At 38.9% G+C, this 18,021-nt stretch overlaps 1 protein-coding gene across 4 annotated transcripts in view; it reads left to right on the forward strand.

Moving 5' to 3' along the window:
• LOC109865647 (spastin-like) overlaps positions 1-17,300 on the forward strand; it is a 28,584-nt gene extending 11,284 nt beyond the window's left edge. The window contains exons 4-17 of one of the 4 annotated variants that reach the window (XM_020453976.2): positions 261-344; positions 915-1,105; positions 1,611-1,738; positions 2,038-2,131; positions 2,520-2,594; positions 3,262-3,333; positions 3,534-3,609; positions 3,875-3,966; positions 4,346-4,425; positions 6,988-7,030; positions 7,144-7,223; positions 12,290-12,360; positions 12,458-12,498; positions 16,962-17,300. In XM_020453976.2, the coding sequence (XP_020309565.1) occupies positions 261-344; positions 915-1,105; positions 1,611-1,738; positions 2,038-2,131; positions 2,520-2,594; positions 3,262-3,333; positions 3,534-3,609; positions 3,875-3,966; positions 4,346-4,425; positions 6,988-7,030; positions 7,144-7,223; positions 12,290-12,360; positions 12,458-12,498; positions 16,962-17,087 (1,253 nt within the window). In that variant the 3' untranslated portion in view covers positions 17,088-17,300. Of the gene's footprint in view, positions 1-260; positions 345-896; positions 1,106-1,610; positions 1,739-2,037; positions 2,132-2,519; positions 2,595-3,261; positions 3,334-3,533; positions 3,610-3,874; positions 3,967-4,345; positions 4,426-6,987; positions 7,031-7,143; positions 7,224-12,289; positions 12,361-12,457; positions 12,499-16,941 lie in introns of all 4 variants that reach the window. The other 3 variants (XM_020453975.2, XM_031799274.1, XM_020453977.2) reach the window with 3 other exon arrangements.
• The last annotated feature ends 721 nt before the right edge of the window (positions 17,301-18,021 follow it).

The raw sequence follows: 18,021 nt of genomic DNA on the forward strand, positions 1-18,021 counted from the left end.
ATGGCTGCAATGTTTGGCATTGTCAGTGTCTTGGGCAGCAATCTTCTCAGCCCTACCCCATATGCCTCTTTTTTGGATGTGGCATGACAACTTCACTTAGGCACCATCCCAAAACATTGCTGTTTGTCCCCCATTTAAAGAATCATGGCCCTTATCTTATTTGTTTATTTTAATATAATTTCCTTTTCTTCTCCTTTTCCCTCCCTTCTCCTATTCTCTTTCCCAATTTCATTTTTGTTGTTGTCATTCCTGTTGTATAGCAAAGCTGTGTTCAGGGCCAGCTCAGAGAGACATCTATACAGAGAGCTCAAACCAGTCGTACCATAACGGGCATCTACGCTCAGGTGGGTGCTTACTGGGAATCTGCTTTCAGTTGTCATGACTGGTTTCTTAAAAGTGTTGTTTTCAGGGGTGTCATTGTTCCTCATTATTCAGGAATTCCAGTTTTTCTGGCTTTATGCTCTTCATACATCATTGAAATTAATCTACCTCCAACCCTACCTTTCCTGTTTGTTCCTATTTCATCTTTGAATGCCAATGTACAGTAAGCTTCCTCCAAGTTAAGTGTTACTGATTTTATTTATTTGACTCTTTCTGCTGCTTTGTCTGTGTATTCATCAATATGTTCTTCACACTGACACTGATGGCTACCTCAAACTACAGTCATATTTCTCTTTCATAGAAACACTGGTGGGTGTTTATCCAGCTTTGTCCAGTGACTACATGGACTTGAAGTTTGAAGTCTGTTGGACCTGTTCAGATTCACACAGTCTAAGACTAAATCAGGCCTGGAGAATCATATGCCTCTACTGAAGGGACATTAGCTCACACACAGCTTAATTAAATGTCCTAAAACTACCATACTGATAAATCATTAATCTTGATTGTTCTAACAGTCTCCTTGCTCTTGGCAGTAAGTGGAGCTGTACCAAAAAAAAGGGACTCCCTGACTACTCACTCCAGTCACTCCCTCCCACGACCAAAGCATACGGCAAAAAAAACCTTGGCGGCAGGCCACGAGGGCCACCAGCACTCCCCCAGCTTCAGTGGGCCCTCCAGCAGTCTCACACAGCACAGACCAGCCCCCCAGTCCAACAGCAACAAGGTGAGACACAGATTGTCTTTCCTCAACTAACTCCACATCTAGCCAAGAGTCCAGGGCCCATATTGATAGTGTCTCAGAGTAGGAATGCTGATTTTTATTTTTATTTTATTTATTTTTATTTCACCTTTATTTAACCAGGTAGGCTAGTTGAGAACAAGTTCTCATTTGCAACTGTGACCTGGCCAAGATAAAGCATAGCAGTGTGAGCATACAACAAAGAGTTACACTGATCTGGGATCAGTTCCTCCCTGTCAATGTAAATTTGATTTAATTATGCTCTGAACAGAATAACTGATCCTAGACTAGCACTACAGCCATGGACTATAAAATAGCTGGAATAAAACAACGAATACTAAAAGAACATTCTCCAATCTATATCAATTTTAATGAAAGGAAGACAAAATTGACAAACTTAATAAAATAGGAGAATTTCCAATCATCATCACAAGAGATTAGCTTGTTTAAAATCGTAACCAAATCTGAATTCATGGTTATTTTGTTATAGGGTAAAGCGGGCTGTAAACCCACCACCACTCCCACATCTATGTCCCCACTGAAGAACAGGGACATGAAGAACTTGAAGAATGTGGACAGCAAGCTTGCCAACCTCATCCTCAGCGAAATCATAGACAGGTGAAAGACAATGATTTGGAGTGTTATGTATTATTCACTGGACTTAAAGCATGTGCTTTGCATGGTGTCTCAGTTTGGAACACAATAGATGTTGACTGCTTGACCTGGGTCATGTTCAATAGGGCACACTTTTTATAATGTTTTGACACTGAAAAGTTCTGCCTGTCTGTTTCAGTCTGTCTTTGCTGCCTAATTTATACAACCCAGGCAGAGTTGAGTATGTCTTTATTTCTGTATGGGAATGAGCACTCAGACCAGTCTCGTGTGTGTGTGTATGTGTGTGTATGTGTGTGTTCCAGTGGCTCATCAGTGAGGTTCGAGGACATTGCTGGCCAGGAGCTTGCTAAGCAGGCCCTACAGGAAATAGTCATCCTGCCTGCACTGAGGCCAGAGGTGAGATTGGAGAGGAACAGCAATTCACTGGACAATGGAGTGTATATGGTAGTCTTTTCACAGGCTGTTATGGGCAGCCTCTTACGAAGTATCACCTCTCAGTAACATCGTCAGTAAAAATGTTGAGCAGCAACTGTTAATGTGGGCAGTCCTAACATAATGGTCTGTATTTTTTTTGTTCTGTTGCTTTAAAGTCAGTTAAGATCAAATTCTTATTTACAATGATGGCCTACAAAGGTGTCTCAGAGTATGAGTGCTAATCTAGGATTACTGTATGTATACAGTAAATGTTAAATCAGCCTATCAGAATCAATAAATTACTATGTATTGCTCTGTAATTTTGAACTTCAGGACTATGAAAAAGTGCTGAGTAGATGTTTTTTTCCAGTTGTTTACAGGCTTGAGGGCTCCAGCACGAGGCCTTCTGCTCTTCGGTCCTCCTGGCAACGGAAAGACGATGCTGGTGAGTGTGGTGCCGTGCCTTGCGGTATTGGCAAGAGACCGAATGAGAAATGATTAGGAGAGTGGGTCTTGGTTAGGCTCACAAAGATCACAAGTGATCATGATATAACATAACAACTGTCATAGAAAATGCACAAAACGATGCATTTGTAAAATCGTTATAATACAAGACTAATATAATGAATATAGACAGTGGATATAGTCCTTTTCACTGGATTAGCTGGTTGAGACATCCTCTAACTACAAGATGCTTTGTCCAAGAGTAGAGTTGGTTTAGGTCTAAGTTTGTAAGTACATTTTATATGGTAGTACTTTGACAGTAGAGTACTATGACCGATGGCACAGAATGATGTAAGTATAGGCTAAATCTGTGGAAATGTATATTTTGTGTTTTTTTTGTTGTCATACAACATTGCATTATCCATTATGAATGTAGTTTAGCCATCATTCATGTACTCTAGTATGTACTCAATCTCACAAAATGTGTCTGACCTGCATTAAAACAGGGTGATTCTATATAGAGCAGGAATTTGGATATGTTATCAAATTTAAAACAAAGCGAACAGAAAAAGAATGAATTGAAGGATTATAGAGCATATCGTTGAAAATATCTCAAAATAAGTATAATGTTCTGCATTTAACATTTTTGCTCTTTCTTTTACGGATAGGCTAAAGCAGTGGCCAAGGAGTCCAACGCCACATTCTTCAACATAAGTGCAGCCAGCTTGACCTCGAAATATGTGAGTACATTATTAGCGTAGAGATCTCTTTACATTTTAAATTTCTTTGCATGTTAGTTATTTAGCAGATGCTCTTATCCAGTGCAACTTAGTCAGTGCATTCAGCTGAGTTTAGCAGAAAAACAACCAAATATCAGTCATTTCAAGTAGACCCTTGTAGAAAAGAGTAAACTCACTATTCTTTTGGTGTTTCCCTGTAGGTGGGGGAGGGAGAGAAGCTGGTGCGAGCTCTGTTTGCCGTCGCCAGAGAACTGCAACCCTCGATCATCTTCATAGGTAACTTTGACTTTGTTAGATAAACCAAGATGAATGCATAACTGCAATGAACTGGTCAAGAAAGCACATAACGATAATGATGTTTCATTACCTGCAATCTAATAATAAGCACAGATATTGAATGCAAGAAAGTTGCATTGTAGCATGTTGGCAAGACTTTTCTATTTAATAACTGATGGAAATGGAGTGTGCGACTATGCATAGAATACTAGGATAATGGGACCCTTCCATTCAGATTATGACTACAGTTACTTACCCCACACAGATGAGATTGACAGTCTACTCTGTGAGAGGAGAGAGGGAGAGCATGATGCCAGCAGACGACTCAAGACTGAGTTCTTGATTGAATTTGATGGGGTAAGGTGGTCTCTCCCTGTGTGTGTTTCTGCGTATGCATGCATGTGTGTTCCAGTGTTCATTTTGTGACCTGTTTATTTGTTTTGTTTTATGAGTTCATGAGCGTATGCACACGTGTATGCAATGTTTGTCCCTGGAGGGATTCTGTGTGGTGGCCATATCCTGCAACCAGCCATGTCTGTTTAGGAGCTAGTCACACAAGAATTTCGCTACACCTGCTATAACATCTGCTAAACTGTGTACGTGACCAATAAACTTTTGATTTGATTTTTTTGCCCATATCCTGCATAAAGATTTTGCATCTTCCACATTAAATCTGTCCAAGAGATACATTGTCTCACTGTTTCTGCCAATAGTATTTATTTGCGTGTGTGTTCAGGTGCAGTCTGGTGGGGATGAGCGGGTGTTGGTGATGGGAGCCACCAACAGACCTCAGGAGCTGGACGAAGCTGTTCTTAGGTACTGTAGGCCAGTGTGGCTGGGGCAGGGGGTGCCATGGTTGTTTTCAATAGGACACAGGGTATTGCAATGGAAAACATGCAAATTGTTCATTAGTACCGCCCTACCTGTTTTTGTGTGCCTACTGAACACAACCCAGGTTTACTTTTCAGTTAAGGTCTCTCTGCCACAAGGTAGCACTGTCAAAGGGCAACTCCGCCACATGTAACATTTGGTTTGATTTCATGGCTACTGACTGTTTAGTGATGAGCAAAACTGGAAATTGCTTCTCTGTTTTTTTTCAAGTAGGATCCCTTAGATGACTAATAAAAATACATTATAGACAGTCATTTTCAGCTATCTATGGGGCTCCCAAGCGGTGCAGCAGTCTAAGGCACTGCAAGGGTGCAAGAGGCGTCACTACAGTCCCTAGTTTGTATCCACGCTGAAACACATGCGGCTGTGATTGGGAGTCAAAAGGTGGCGCATCGCCTGGGTTAGGCCAAAAAAACTCTTTATAGAACATGATCTTATTCGAACTCCCTGCTATGTGTTGCTCTGGTTGTCTTCGTCTAATACAGCAATGTAGGCCATTGGACCAATATTTATTTTCTATAAATAATATGTATTTTGAAACTCAGTCGGTGTCTCAACTTACTGTTGAGAGTTAGAATAATATAATTGTTTTATGTGGTTGTGCATCGCCAGTAACTAAATTAGTACGTCAGCTTAAATGTTTTAGATTGATAAATTAGTCTAGTGGCCAGCTATCTAAACTTGTAGTAAGTATGGTCAAATTACCAACCGGGGTGGGCCCTTTGATCATCAGTTATCATATGAAAAACTGCCAACATTTTCCTCCACCCTATGGAAAAATGTGTAGAATTGTATGAAGTGAGTTACTTCAAAACATACATTTTTTCTCTTCGCTGTCATGAGGGAGGCGGTTAAAATGTTTTGCTTGCAAGATGATGCTCAAAAACCTATAGAAAGATATTTAGTTGGCTTACTCCAATAGTTTTCTGTGGCAAAACCACTCCGGCCATCACCGATGAAGTTGCAGCTCCGGCGGCCATTGCGCCCTTTTCCAAATAGCCTATATTTTTGAAGTGAATTACTTGTAAATGTCATACTTTTTAGTAGTTCTAATAGGCCTACAGTGTTATTGGATGGTTACTTGGACAGGCTGTATTTGGCTGTTATTGTTGAAAACACTTTATTTCAGATGCAGCAGGGTTAGCTACTTAGCCATGAGAGACTAGGATTCAATAGTGATTTGCCTGTAAATGTCTTAATAAATGTTCTAACAGGCCTACATGTTGTTTGGACATTTGTTTAAGACAGTCGCTAAGTTTAACTCGACTGTGATTGTTGGAAAAACGTATTTCTGATGTAGAAGTTGGGCTAGCTAGCATACTTGCTAACCATCAGATACGGTAACTATGGTTAGCATTTGTTAGCATCTAACTCCTTTTTTTCATGTGTAATGCAGTTGATTGGTTACAATGATATTAACATATATTCAGAATTCTGTTCATGCAAGCATTATAATAATATTATTACAACCCAAAAGGAATGTGAAATGCACTTAACTTATGATAAGCTTCATCTGGGCTTGCTAGCGAGCTAAGCTAACTGCAGACTAGGCAGAGTATTGCATCGTGGGAGGTGAAATGCACCCCGGAAATTGTAGGTCATTTTTACTTTTTATTTGTACCTAAGTTTATTTTTATATTTTTTTGCTAATATTTTCTTCCTTACATTTTTTTTTGCATTGTTGGTTTAGGGCTTGTAAGTAAGCATTTCACGGTAAGGTCTACCTGTTGTATTCGGCACGTGACAAATAAAATGTGATTTGACTATACTGTAGATGAGGGCAATGCACAAGTTTTAAAAAATGAGGAATCATGCAGTATGACTAACAAAAAATGATAAAACATCAAAATGTGTATCAAATCCTACAGTAGTTCATATACACTTTTGTACAAACATCCTTTGGTCTAAGTTGAACACCCTTTTGCACTCAGAACAGCCTGAATTAGTCCGGGCATGGACTCTACAAGGTGTCAAGTGTTCCACGGGGATGCTGGCCCATGTTGTGTGTCAAGTTGGCTTGATATCCTTTGGGGAAACTGGAAACTGTTGTGTGAACACGAGAAACTGTTGTGTGAAAAACCCAGCAGCATTGCAGTTCTTGACACAGCCAAACCTGTGCGCCTGGCACTTACTACCATACCCCATTCAAAGGCACTTAAATATTTTGTATTGCCCATTCACCCTCTGAATGGCACACATACACAATCCATGTTTCAATTGTCTCAAGGCCTAAAAATCCTTTAACCTGTATCCTTCCCTTAATCTTCACTGATTGAAGTGGATTTAACAACTGACATCAATAAGGGATCATAGCTTTCATCTGGATTCACCTGGTCAGTCTGTCATTGAAAGAGCAGGTGTTCCTAAAGTTTTGTTCACTCAGTGTATCCTAACAGCATAATAACTGGTTATAAAGTGGTGGAATTGTCATTTAAGGCTTCAAGGCATACCCAATGGTACATGTTCTCAAACTGTTTCTATTCACAGGCGATTTGCAAAACGGGTGTACGTGGCTTTACCAACAGAAGAGGTATGTTAAGAAACCTATTAATTCAATTTACAACTGTAGCCATACAGTAAACAAATCACATTCCCCCATACAATTTCCCTGCAAAAATGTATATAATTGTGTGTTGTGTATAGACACGGCTAAAACTGGTCAAGAACCTTTTGGAGAAGCACGGAAATCCTCTCGCACAGAAAGAACTGTCACAGCTAGCCAGGTAAACTGACTTGGAAACCTACCTAATATGTTATGCACTTTTAGATATCCTTTACCATGGTATGAATTAACTTTTTACAATAGGTAGTTGATAGAGCATTAGATATAGCGATAGATCATGATATCCATATATCTTTATAATATAACATGTTTTGTTCACTGTAATCCTTTCAAAATGATGGATAAATAAAGAGATTTCAATAGATATATTAATATATAGAGACATAATGTTATATTTGAAATGTTTGCTATCTCTCTATACTTTCAGAATGACATACAGAGATATACAGTCACGTCTAAAATTATTGGCAACCTAGATAAAGATGAGCAAAACTATATTATTGTATGCTAATACAATTGCTCAGTGAAAGATTTTCTTGAACAAGTCATCTAAAAAAGATCGTTTTCAATACTCCGGCACCCTCCCCTTGGATAATGGTACTTTATTTAAAAACATTTTTATTTATTTAACTAGGCAAGTCAGTTAAAAACAAATTCTTATTTACAATGACAGCCTACCCCGGGCCAAACCTGGACGACGCTGGTCCAATTGTGCGTCGCCCTATGGGACTGAGCCTTTTTCTCAAATGTTTTATGAGATTGAAGAACACCAGTGGCGACCCTTCATTCAGGGCAGGTGGGGCTGTTTTGAGCCCCACATTTTTAGCAATTGTTTTGAAAATATATATTATCCATATATTTTTTGGGGGGGCTTGCCTGTTTTGCATGTTAATTTGGCATTAATACGTATCACATATCAGTTTGCAAACAACGTAAAAAAGATATATGTCATTCAGTTAATAAAGCTGCACACCATACACACATGGTCTCTTTTTTTGTTTTCTTGAGTAAGGCAGCTCCAAAATGCAGGTATTTCAGCCTAGCTCAGTGCTTTCTGTTGGTGGTGGGGCGAGCCAGCAGAAAATAGGAGCATTGTGCCGTGATTGCCTCAGTCTTCTGTCACTCATGGGGACACTACGCCATCGCCAAGTTCATGTCCTTAGTAAGGGTAGACATCCAAAATTTCAGCCCTTTGGGTCCTGCTGTGGAGTTATTACAAGTGCCCTTCCAAGAAGGCTCAAGGTCACTGGCCACAGATAAAATTATGTAAATCACGTTATATGTACAGTAGCTTTGATTGGACTGATCATGTCAACATCTTAATTTCAAAGTCTTAGCTAGCAGTCATCATCATGAATCAAGTCGACAATCTACTGGCAAATTCTTTTCATATGAAGATAAATAATGAAGATAAATTATAGATAAAACGTATCTGTGCTCATCGGCCATAAAGATTACACAACAAGTTGGAAATCACAAATTGAACAATGAGTCGTTTGGAAGGAATCAGTGACTAACTGCAAGCATTGCAAAGCAACCACTAACGTTCGCCTGCTATTCAATGGAGTGGCTGTGTGTTATTTTTGTTTGAGTTGCCATCATAAATCCAGTGAATGCCAGACTTTGATGACAAAGTTTGATGACAAAATTTGCCCACAAAGGACCGCTGCGCCACCTTCACAAGGTGAGTCCAAAAATGTCTTGTATGCTGCTGCATAAATGATGTAATATGCAAGGGATATATGTATACTGTAGCTAAGAAAGTAATACTAAGTGTATGTTGTGTAGTAAGCTGTTAGTAGCCCACCCTAAAAATGTGGTATATTTTCAGCTCTTCATTTTGCCTACTGTTCTAACTTGGTGGTGCACATGAAGCCTTTTTAACCTGTTTTAGAGAAATGTAGTCATTGAATATTGTAAGAGCTTTCATTCTGTTTATATGCCCCCTTTGTTTATCCTACGGTTCTGACTTGAGGCAATCCGTAATTATCCGCTTGTCGCCCCCTTATGCCATAGTTTGTACATTTCAATTGTCAGTAGAAACTACATTTGTTTAAGCAAGTCAGCCATATCAGCTATGTTTTTTTAAAGGCAGTAAATGAGGCTGGATGAACTGTTTCACTGCCAGACAAGGCTCCGCTGAAAGCCAGGTATAGCAGTGGTAAGGTGTTAGGGCCCCAACAGCAGAGTCCCAACAGTTTGTGGGCATCGTTTGTCAGCGTTATAGTGCAATTCATGTATTGTGTAGTGGCTTTGCTGGCATGCATCCCACTTTTTTTTTTTTTTTCCCACCAAGATTGACATGCTAAAATCCCCACTGGAGAGCACATACAGAATCTTTCCAGATCCTTGATATCCTTTGGTCTGCGCTTATGGACTGCCTTCTTCAATTCAAACCACATGTTTTTAATGAGGTTCAAGTCCGGAGACTGAGATGGCCATTGCAAAATAGATTTGTTTGGTCAGTTAACCATTTCATTGTGGATTCTGATGTTGTGCTTGGGGTTATTGTCTTGCTGGAATATCCACTTACGTTGAAGTTTCAGCCTCCTGGCATAGGCAACCAGATTTTTGCCTGAAATGTCCTGGTACTTGCTACAGTTTATGATGACGTTGACCTTAACAAGGACCCCAGGACCAGTGGAAGCAAAACAGCTCCATAACATCCAATATCGACTTTTTAAATAGACAGCCAAATTGTTTTCAGCACATTAACTTCCATGACTGATCAAAACTGTTTTCTCATGGCTCCATCTTGTCACTCTGTAGCAGATATTGTGGTGAGCAATATGTTTGGACCATAGAATCGCAAAAAAAATCACCGTTTTGAATCGCAATACATGTAGAATCATGACAATCGCAATTCCCAGCCCTAGTAGGTATGAGGTTTTCTTCTTCTTCCTTTCTCCTCCTTTCAATGCCAAGCTTTATTTTTGTGTTATCTGAACACAGCAAGCGTTCCAATCCAAGTGTCAATGCCGTTTAGCAAACTCCAGGAGTTTACATTAGTTGGTTGCTCTCAATAAAGGCTCTTTTCTGGCAACCCTTCCAAAGAGCCTATTGGCATGGAGGTGGCATCTGCGTGTAGATTTGGAGACTTGGTGACCCCAAGAAGTGACCAAGTTCTGTAATTTTCCAACTTTAGCCCTTCAATATTCTTTGCCTCCCAAACTGTCTTCCTTACTGTGTGTGGGGACAAGATACACTTTTTTTCCAATACCAGGCAAGTTTGAAACTTCTTAATTGTTGTGTTCTGTTTTATAGCTTTTTTTTGTTGTACCCATTGCCTGATTTGATGTTCAACAACCATTTGTCGGTTTTGTTTTGTGAATTTTCACATGGTGACGGATGACAATGGGATTTTACATGCGTGTTACCTCATTGTTATACCCTATTGAAACAATGGAAGGACACAATACAGTTGCTTAAAATGAGATTCATTAAAAAAGTACAATGTAAATGAAATAGAATTTTGTATGATTTTATAAAAATATTTAGGGTTGCCAATCATTTTGACACCTGTCATATATATATATATATATATATATATATATATTTATATTTATATATATTAATTAATTAATTAATTAGAGGTCGACTGATTATGACTTTTCAATACCGATACCGATTATTGGAGGACCAAAAAAGCCAATACCGATTTAATCGGCCGATTTTTGTATTTATTTATTATTTAACTATTTTTTCAAGTTGTTATTATTATTTTTAAATATATGTATTTGTAATAATGATAAATACAACAATACTGAATGAACCATTTTATTTGAACTTAATATAATACATAAATAAAATCAATTTCGTCTCAAATAATGAAACATGTTCAATTTGGTTTAAATAATGCAAAAACAAAGTGTTGGAGAACAAATTAAAAGTGCAATATGTGCCATGTAAAAAAAGCTAACATTTAAGTTCCTTGCTCAGAACATATGAAAGCTGGTGGTTCAATATTCCCAGTTCTTCGATATTCCCAGTTAAGAAGTTTTAGGTTGTAGTTATTATAGAAATTATGACGCGTTGACTATCTCTCTCTACACCATTTGTATTTCATATACCTGTGACTATTGAATGTTCTTATAAGCACTTTAGTATTGCCAGCCTAATCTCGGGAGTTGATAGGCTTGAAGTCATAAACAGCGCTGTGCTTCAAGCACTGCTAAGAGCTGCTCACAAACGCAGTAAAGTGCTGTTTGAATGAATGCTTACCAGCCTGCTGCCTACCACCGCTCAGTCAGACTGCTCTATCAAATATCAAATCATAGACTTAATTATAATAAACACACAGAAATACAAGCTTTTGATCATTAATATGATCCAATCCGGAAACTATAATTTCGAAAACAAAACGTTTATTCTTTCAGTGAAATACGTAACTATTCCGTATTTCATCGTACGGGTGGCAACCCTATGTCTAAATATTGCTGTTACATTGCACAACCTTCAATGTTATGTCATAATTATGTAAAATTCTGGCAAATTAATTATGGCCTTTGTTAAGAAGAAAGTTCGCAACGAGCCAGGCGGCCCACACTGTTGCACATACCCTGACACTGCTTGCACTGAACGCAAGAGAATTGACACAATTTCCCTAGTTAATATTGCCTGCTAACATGTATTTATTTGAACTAAATATGCAGGTTAAAAAAATATATATACTTCTGTGTATTGATTTTAAGAAGGACATTGATGTTTATGGTAAGGTACATTTGTGCAACGAATGTGCTTTTTTTCGCGAATGCTCCAGTTATTTATTTATATTATTTTATACTAAAACAATTGCTCAGATTGTTTAACAAGTATCAACAAAAACAAACAAGTACAAACAAATATAAAATATTATATATATAATATATATATATATATAATATTGCTCATAATATAGCTCAGTATTTGTAGTCGTTTTTTTCCTCATCTTTATCAAGGGTGACAATTTTGGACCTGACTGTACAGAGATCTAAGAAATGTAGATAAATAAAAAATATCTTTAACCTTTATTTAAGTAAGAACAAATTCTTATTTACCGGGGAATAGTAGTTTAACTGCCTAGTTCAGGGGGCAGAATGACAGAATTTTACCTTGTACGCTCAGGGATTCGATCCTGCAACCTTTCGGTCACTGGCCCAATGCTCTAACTACTAGGCTATCTGCGCCCAAACTTAATTAAATATTGTGGTATAATGGAAATACTTGGTATATGTGTAATCCTTGCAGAATGACAGAAGGCTATTCTGGCAGTGACCTGACCTCGCTGGCCAAAGATGCGTCCCTCGGTCCCATCAGAGGTAAGCGGCATAATTCATTCATTTGAATCGATACAGCAATTGGTCTCTTTACAAATGTGTGTATTTGTTTCCTAATGCAATCTATTTCAATTCTCAGAGTTGCGTCCAGAACAAGTCAGGAACATGGCCGCAAACGAGGTATGTTTACACTATTCACTGTATACATCACACGAAGTCTGAATAATAAACCAAATACTTTGACCAATCAACCACTTGTATCCCAACTGCCACTTGTCAATGTTCCAAAATTCAAAACCCATTTGCAAGCATTGTCTCCTTCTGCGACCTGTTTTGTAGCATGATACGCTATGAAGCAAAACGGCATCTCTTTACTGCAGCACAAATAGCACCAAAGCAACTCGCCAGTTGACTTAGCCTGCCTGCTCATAGTGCCTGATAGCTAGTTCTAATGGCTAGCTTCACTGACAAACACAAGGATGGAACTTAACAAGCTAGTGATTTTGGGCACTGATGAACAGCGTGTAGCTTGTCCTTCAATTACAGCATGCTGATAAAGTTGTAGACGTGTTCTCATAAATCAGTCTGTAGAACCGCATGTTTCTCTAAACAGTGTCGGGTCAGCTGAGCACAGCAGACTCTCTACTGCACTAACTTGTTTTCATGCACTTTTTAAAACTTAAAAAATACTACTCCTTCAAGCACAAAACACCTTAGCTAGATGTAAAATTGCAAGACTAAGACCTCGGCAAAAACTTAAAAGCAAATGATTATCTTAGATTCATTCTGACAATTTTGAGGGCAAAGTAGTAGTGGCCATGTTGTTGCTAGGTAACGGTTTAAAATTCATGGATAAAAGTTGCTGCCAAGGACACTGAATCGGCACGGTATGCCCACTCAGTAAAGAGGCTGCCAAAGGTTCAGTGGAGCCCTCGTAGACTCTACAACTAGCAATTGAGATTGACACGTGAACGTGCATATTGAGTGATGGTGTTCGGTTTGAGAATCAATGGCTAGGTTTTTTTTTTCAAGTTTTTTACAATTTTACCGTTATTTAAAAAGGCAAGTCAGTTAAGAACAAATTCTTATTTACAATGATGGCCTAGGAACAGTGGGTTAACTGCCTTGTTCAGGGGCAGAACAACAGATTTTTACCTTGTAAGATCGGCAACCTTCCGGCTACTAGTCCAACGCTCTAGTTGTTGACTACCCTTGGTGCCCTTGGCAGCAAGTTCTACCTATGAATCTTGGCGTGTTATTTATTAGGGCATGTTTGGGGTGGGTGATATTTGGGAAAATCTATTCCACGATATGCTACTCCAAATATATGATATTAGCTCACCTATAATTCCATACTGTGCTATTTTTGTGCTTATTTATTACAGTCACATTCTCATTTTAAAAAAGCCATATGAGTTTTTTATTAACTTTTTTATTGAAAAGTGATGCAAAGAAAAAGTGAATCCATTGTAAAAACATTAAACAACATTAATGTAACATCTAGAGACATAACCTTTTCATATAATCATTTTTTGAATTAGTCATAGGGACCAGGGTTTGAGTTAAAATAATTGCTGGGGCTGAGTGTGCTGACTCTTTGTTAAGGTCCCTGGAAAACCAGACGCGACCAGAGCAGACTGACACGTAACTCAAACCGTCTGCGCGAGTGCGCGCGCCATCGTGCATAAATTAAGTTAGCCCCCCCACACCAAACGCGATCACGACACGCAGGTTAAAATATCAAAACTAACATTTATGGAGATTTAGCTAGCCAGCTTGCACTTGCTAGCTAATTTATGCTATTTAGCTATCTTGCTGTTGCTAGCTAATTTGTCCTGGGATATAAATATTGAGTTGTTATTTTACCTGAAATGCAGAAGGTCCTCTACTCCGACAATTAATCCACACATAAAACGGTGAACCAAATCGTTTCTAGTCATCTCTCCTCCTTCCAGGCTTTTTCTTCTCTGGACTTTATATTGCGATTGGCAACTTTCATAAATTTGGTGCATTACCGCCACTGACCTGGTTCGTCTTTCCGTCTTTCATAACCAATGAGATGGCACGTGGGTACCTGCTTCTATAAACCAATGAGGAGATGGGAGAGGCAGGACTTGCAGCGCGATCTGTGTCACAAATAGAACTGACTTCTATTTTAGCCCTTGGCAACGCAGACGCTCGTTGGCGCACGCGAGCAGTGCGGGTGCAATAATTGAATAATATATTTCTACATTTATTTTGCAATGCTCGCGCACGCGACGTGAGCGGTTGATTTGATTTGTAGTCAGGGTATGAGCATTTGATAGATTTCCCTCAAGTCATTAGATGCAGAGGATGGGGTGGGAATTGCCCCTTCGCTAAGCCCGCCACAGAATATTTGTGCAACCAATCACAGCGCTCCATTGGATAACAACCGTCACTAACCAGAATCCAATCCGTCCAGGTCACATTTGAAATGCAAGGAAACCGATGACTGCAGTTGCAAAAACAGAGTTTTCATCAACAAATAAATTGTTTAAATAAATGGTTTAAATGGCTAAATAATTTATCAGTGCACCAGGGGTACTTACGATTGTGATTCCTGAAATGCAGAGCCTGTTGGACTAGTTTTCGAATCCAAAATTATACTTTTGTTCTGTTGTTTTCTAGCTGGTTAGCTAGCTGCACAAGCCACCATTGAAAACACTGCTAACGCTAGTTAGCTAGCCAGTTAATTATAACTTGTTTCCTCCAAATGTATGTTAGCTAGCTATATTATGAATACAGCCTTGAGTCTTCTTGGGTATGAAGCTACAAGCTTGCAACACCTATAGTTGGGGAGTTTATCCCATTCTTCTCTGCAAATCCTCTCAAGCTCTGTCAGGTTGGACGGGGAGCTTTGCTGCACAGCTATTGGCTGTGTGCTTAGGGGCGTTGTCCTGATAGAAGGTGAAACTTCACCCCAGTCTGAGGTCTTGAGCGCTCTGGAGCAGGTTTTCATTAAGGATTTCTCTGTATTTTCCTCTGTTCATCTTTTCCTTGATCCTGACAAGTCTGCCAGTCCCTGCTGCTGAAAAACATCCCCACACCATGATGCTGCCACCACCATGCTTCACCGTAGCAATGGTGCCAGGTTATCTCCAGACGTGACACTTGGCATTCAGGCCAGAGAATCTTGTTTCTCACTACTGTCAGAGAGTCCTTTAAGTGCCTTTTGGCAAACTCCAAGCTGGCTGTCATGTGCCTTTTACTGAGGAGTGGCTTCCGTCTGGCCACCATAAAAGCCTGATTGGTGGAGTGCAGAGAAGGTTCTCTCATCGCCACAGATGTTGTTGTTTAATCTTAGAAAATGAATTTAATTGGAATTCTATATTTTTACATTTCCCAGTTAATGAAGTTAATGCACATAGTATACGACATGGACTGTAGGATTTGCTATTAATAATTTCAACCTATATTATTATCATTCCAGTATAATCATTCCACGAATTTAATTCAATTTGGAATTTGTGGATTTGGATTCTTGGAATTGACCTAACATTGGAATTCAGAGGACTGGAATTATAATTGAATTAAATGGAATTTACTGGGACAGAGAATTGAATTTTGAATTGAATTTATGTAAATGACCACAACCCTGGTATTTACACCCAAAAATGAAGAAAAAAATGATCTCCTGATGTGGTTTAAGCATTGTTGTGGACTTTAGTACATCAAATTTAGTTATTTTTATATTTAAAAAGTGAGATCGAAAACCTGAAGGGAAAATCTGAAACTTGTAAAAACTAAACAGAGAAAATGGAATTTGGGGGAAAAATTAACAGAATTTAGGCAAAAAATCCTCAAGTCTGTCACCTGTAAAAGGTCAAATGATTATTCCAGGATTCTCTGATTCTTTCCATAGCCACAAGGAGTAGGGGTGCTGAGGGTGTTGCAGCACCCCTTGAAAAATCATCATAAAAATATATATATATATTTGTCACAAAAGTAGTGCACTGGGCCTTCACTAGTCCTGTATTGGTGGACCAATATAGCTGTCTGTAGCACAGACATCTTCCCCCTAAAATCTTCCAGTGTCTATGACTCTTTCTGAGCCTCTAGATGCCTCAGCACAGTGAGTCTAACATAGTTCCTCTGACATAATGGATCCTAGTCCCATCCTTCTTCAGACTAATTTCTTCCTCCTTCAACTTGCTGGGGCTGCGGCAGTGGTGTGGCCCCTGCAGGACCTCTATTGGTTCCATTGCAACAGGCAAGCTCAAGTATTTGCAGCATTCACAATGTGCTTCATTCACAAAGTTAAATATATACTTTTAATGAAAAACCCTGTGTTGTCTGTGTTGTCCATCTTGTCTTACTTTTTTTATTTTTTATCCTTGCACCCTCCCCCACGGGAGGCCTTTTGCCTATTGCCGGGCCATCGTTGTAAATAAGAATTTGTTCCTAATTGACGGGCTGGTAAAATAAAGGTTAAATTTTTTAAATAACTCTTAATGGTTGCAAAACTTTTTTCCTACAGAAAATTAAAACGAGCGCTTCTCATTGGACAGGCTAAGGTGTTCCCTCACAGTTTCATTCGGTTTTCTTACTTTTGATGTGAATGAATGAACCGCCCTGCTGTTGTTGCACCCTTCATCGCTGTAGTGTTCTGTGCCTTTGTGCAGGTGAGGAATATCAGGTTCTCTGATTTCGTGGAGTCACTGAAGAAGATCAAGAGGAGTGTCGGACCACAAACGCTGGACCTGTATGTGCGCTGGAACAAGGACTATGGGGACACCACTGGTGTATGAGACGAGAGGGGACACAGTCTCTGTCCTAACCCTGAACCTCCATTGAGGCAGTGGATTGAAAAGTGTTTTGAAGGTGGTGTTTTTGTTATTGTTTTACTTTTAACTCTAAGGACTGTTCAAATAAACTATTTATTGTGTGTTATGATACAGCTGTTGTCTTCCAAACTATTATAGTCACAGTGATTTTATAAATAAATACGTATAAATATCCTTAAATTTGAAATGATTAATTAAACGGTACATTGAGAAAAGGCACATGTACAGTGCATTTAGAAAGTATTCAGACCCCTTTTTCCACATTTTATGTTACTGCCTTATTTTTGAATGCACTGTACATAAGTATCCCATTGTACATAACGTTTGTGTGTAACATCCCTCCAACAAGAGAGGCCTTAGTCGTGTGCATGGTAGCATGGATCTGTGCCTTTGTTTTTTGTTTTTCACAACAAAATGGTGCTTCTTCCCTTTTCTCTAGCGACAGCAGTCCTTATAAAAATTTAAAAAAGAGAAGTTTTGAAACTGCAGTCGACTGGTATTTTGGACAAAATAATTGCTGAATTAACTGCAGTGTATAGTGTTATTTTGGACGCAGTATTTGCAGCATACTGCAGTTCTACTGCACTCTAACAACATTTTTTTTTTCTTAAGGGAGGGTTTTTAAAATGGACACTGCCTTTTGACTGAGATGCATTGGAATACTGTGCCAATATGCTTGACATCAAGACTCCAATGCAATCAATGACAGATAGGGACACCACAATGTGGCTTCTCTCAGAATGTTAACACTGTTATAGGTGTGGTTTGGCATCAATATAGAACAATGTCTGTGAAAACAGCTCATTGTGGTGTTGTTTTTAAACTTGATTCACACTTCCAATATAGCATAAGCATTCTGAATTAATCCCCAATGCAGTTTAACTTCATCTGCAACTGA

The sequence above is a fragment of the Oncorhynchus kisutch genome, linkage group LG20 (genome assembly GCF_002021735.2).
Source record: "Oncorhynchus kisutch isolate 150728-3 linkage group LG20, Okis_V2, whole genome shotgun sequence".
Classification (NCBI taxonomy): Eukaryota; Metazoa; Chordata; class Actinopteri; order Salmoniformes; family Salmonidae; genus Oncorhynchus; species Oncorhynchus kisutch.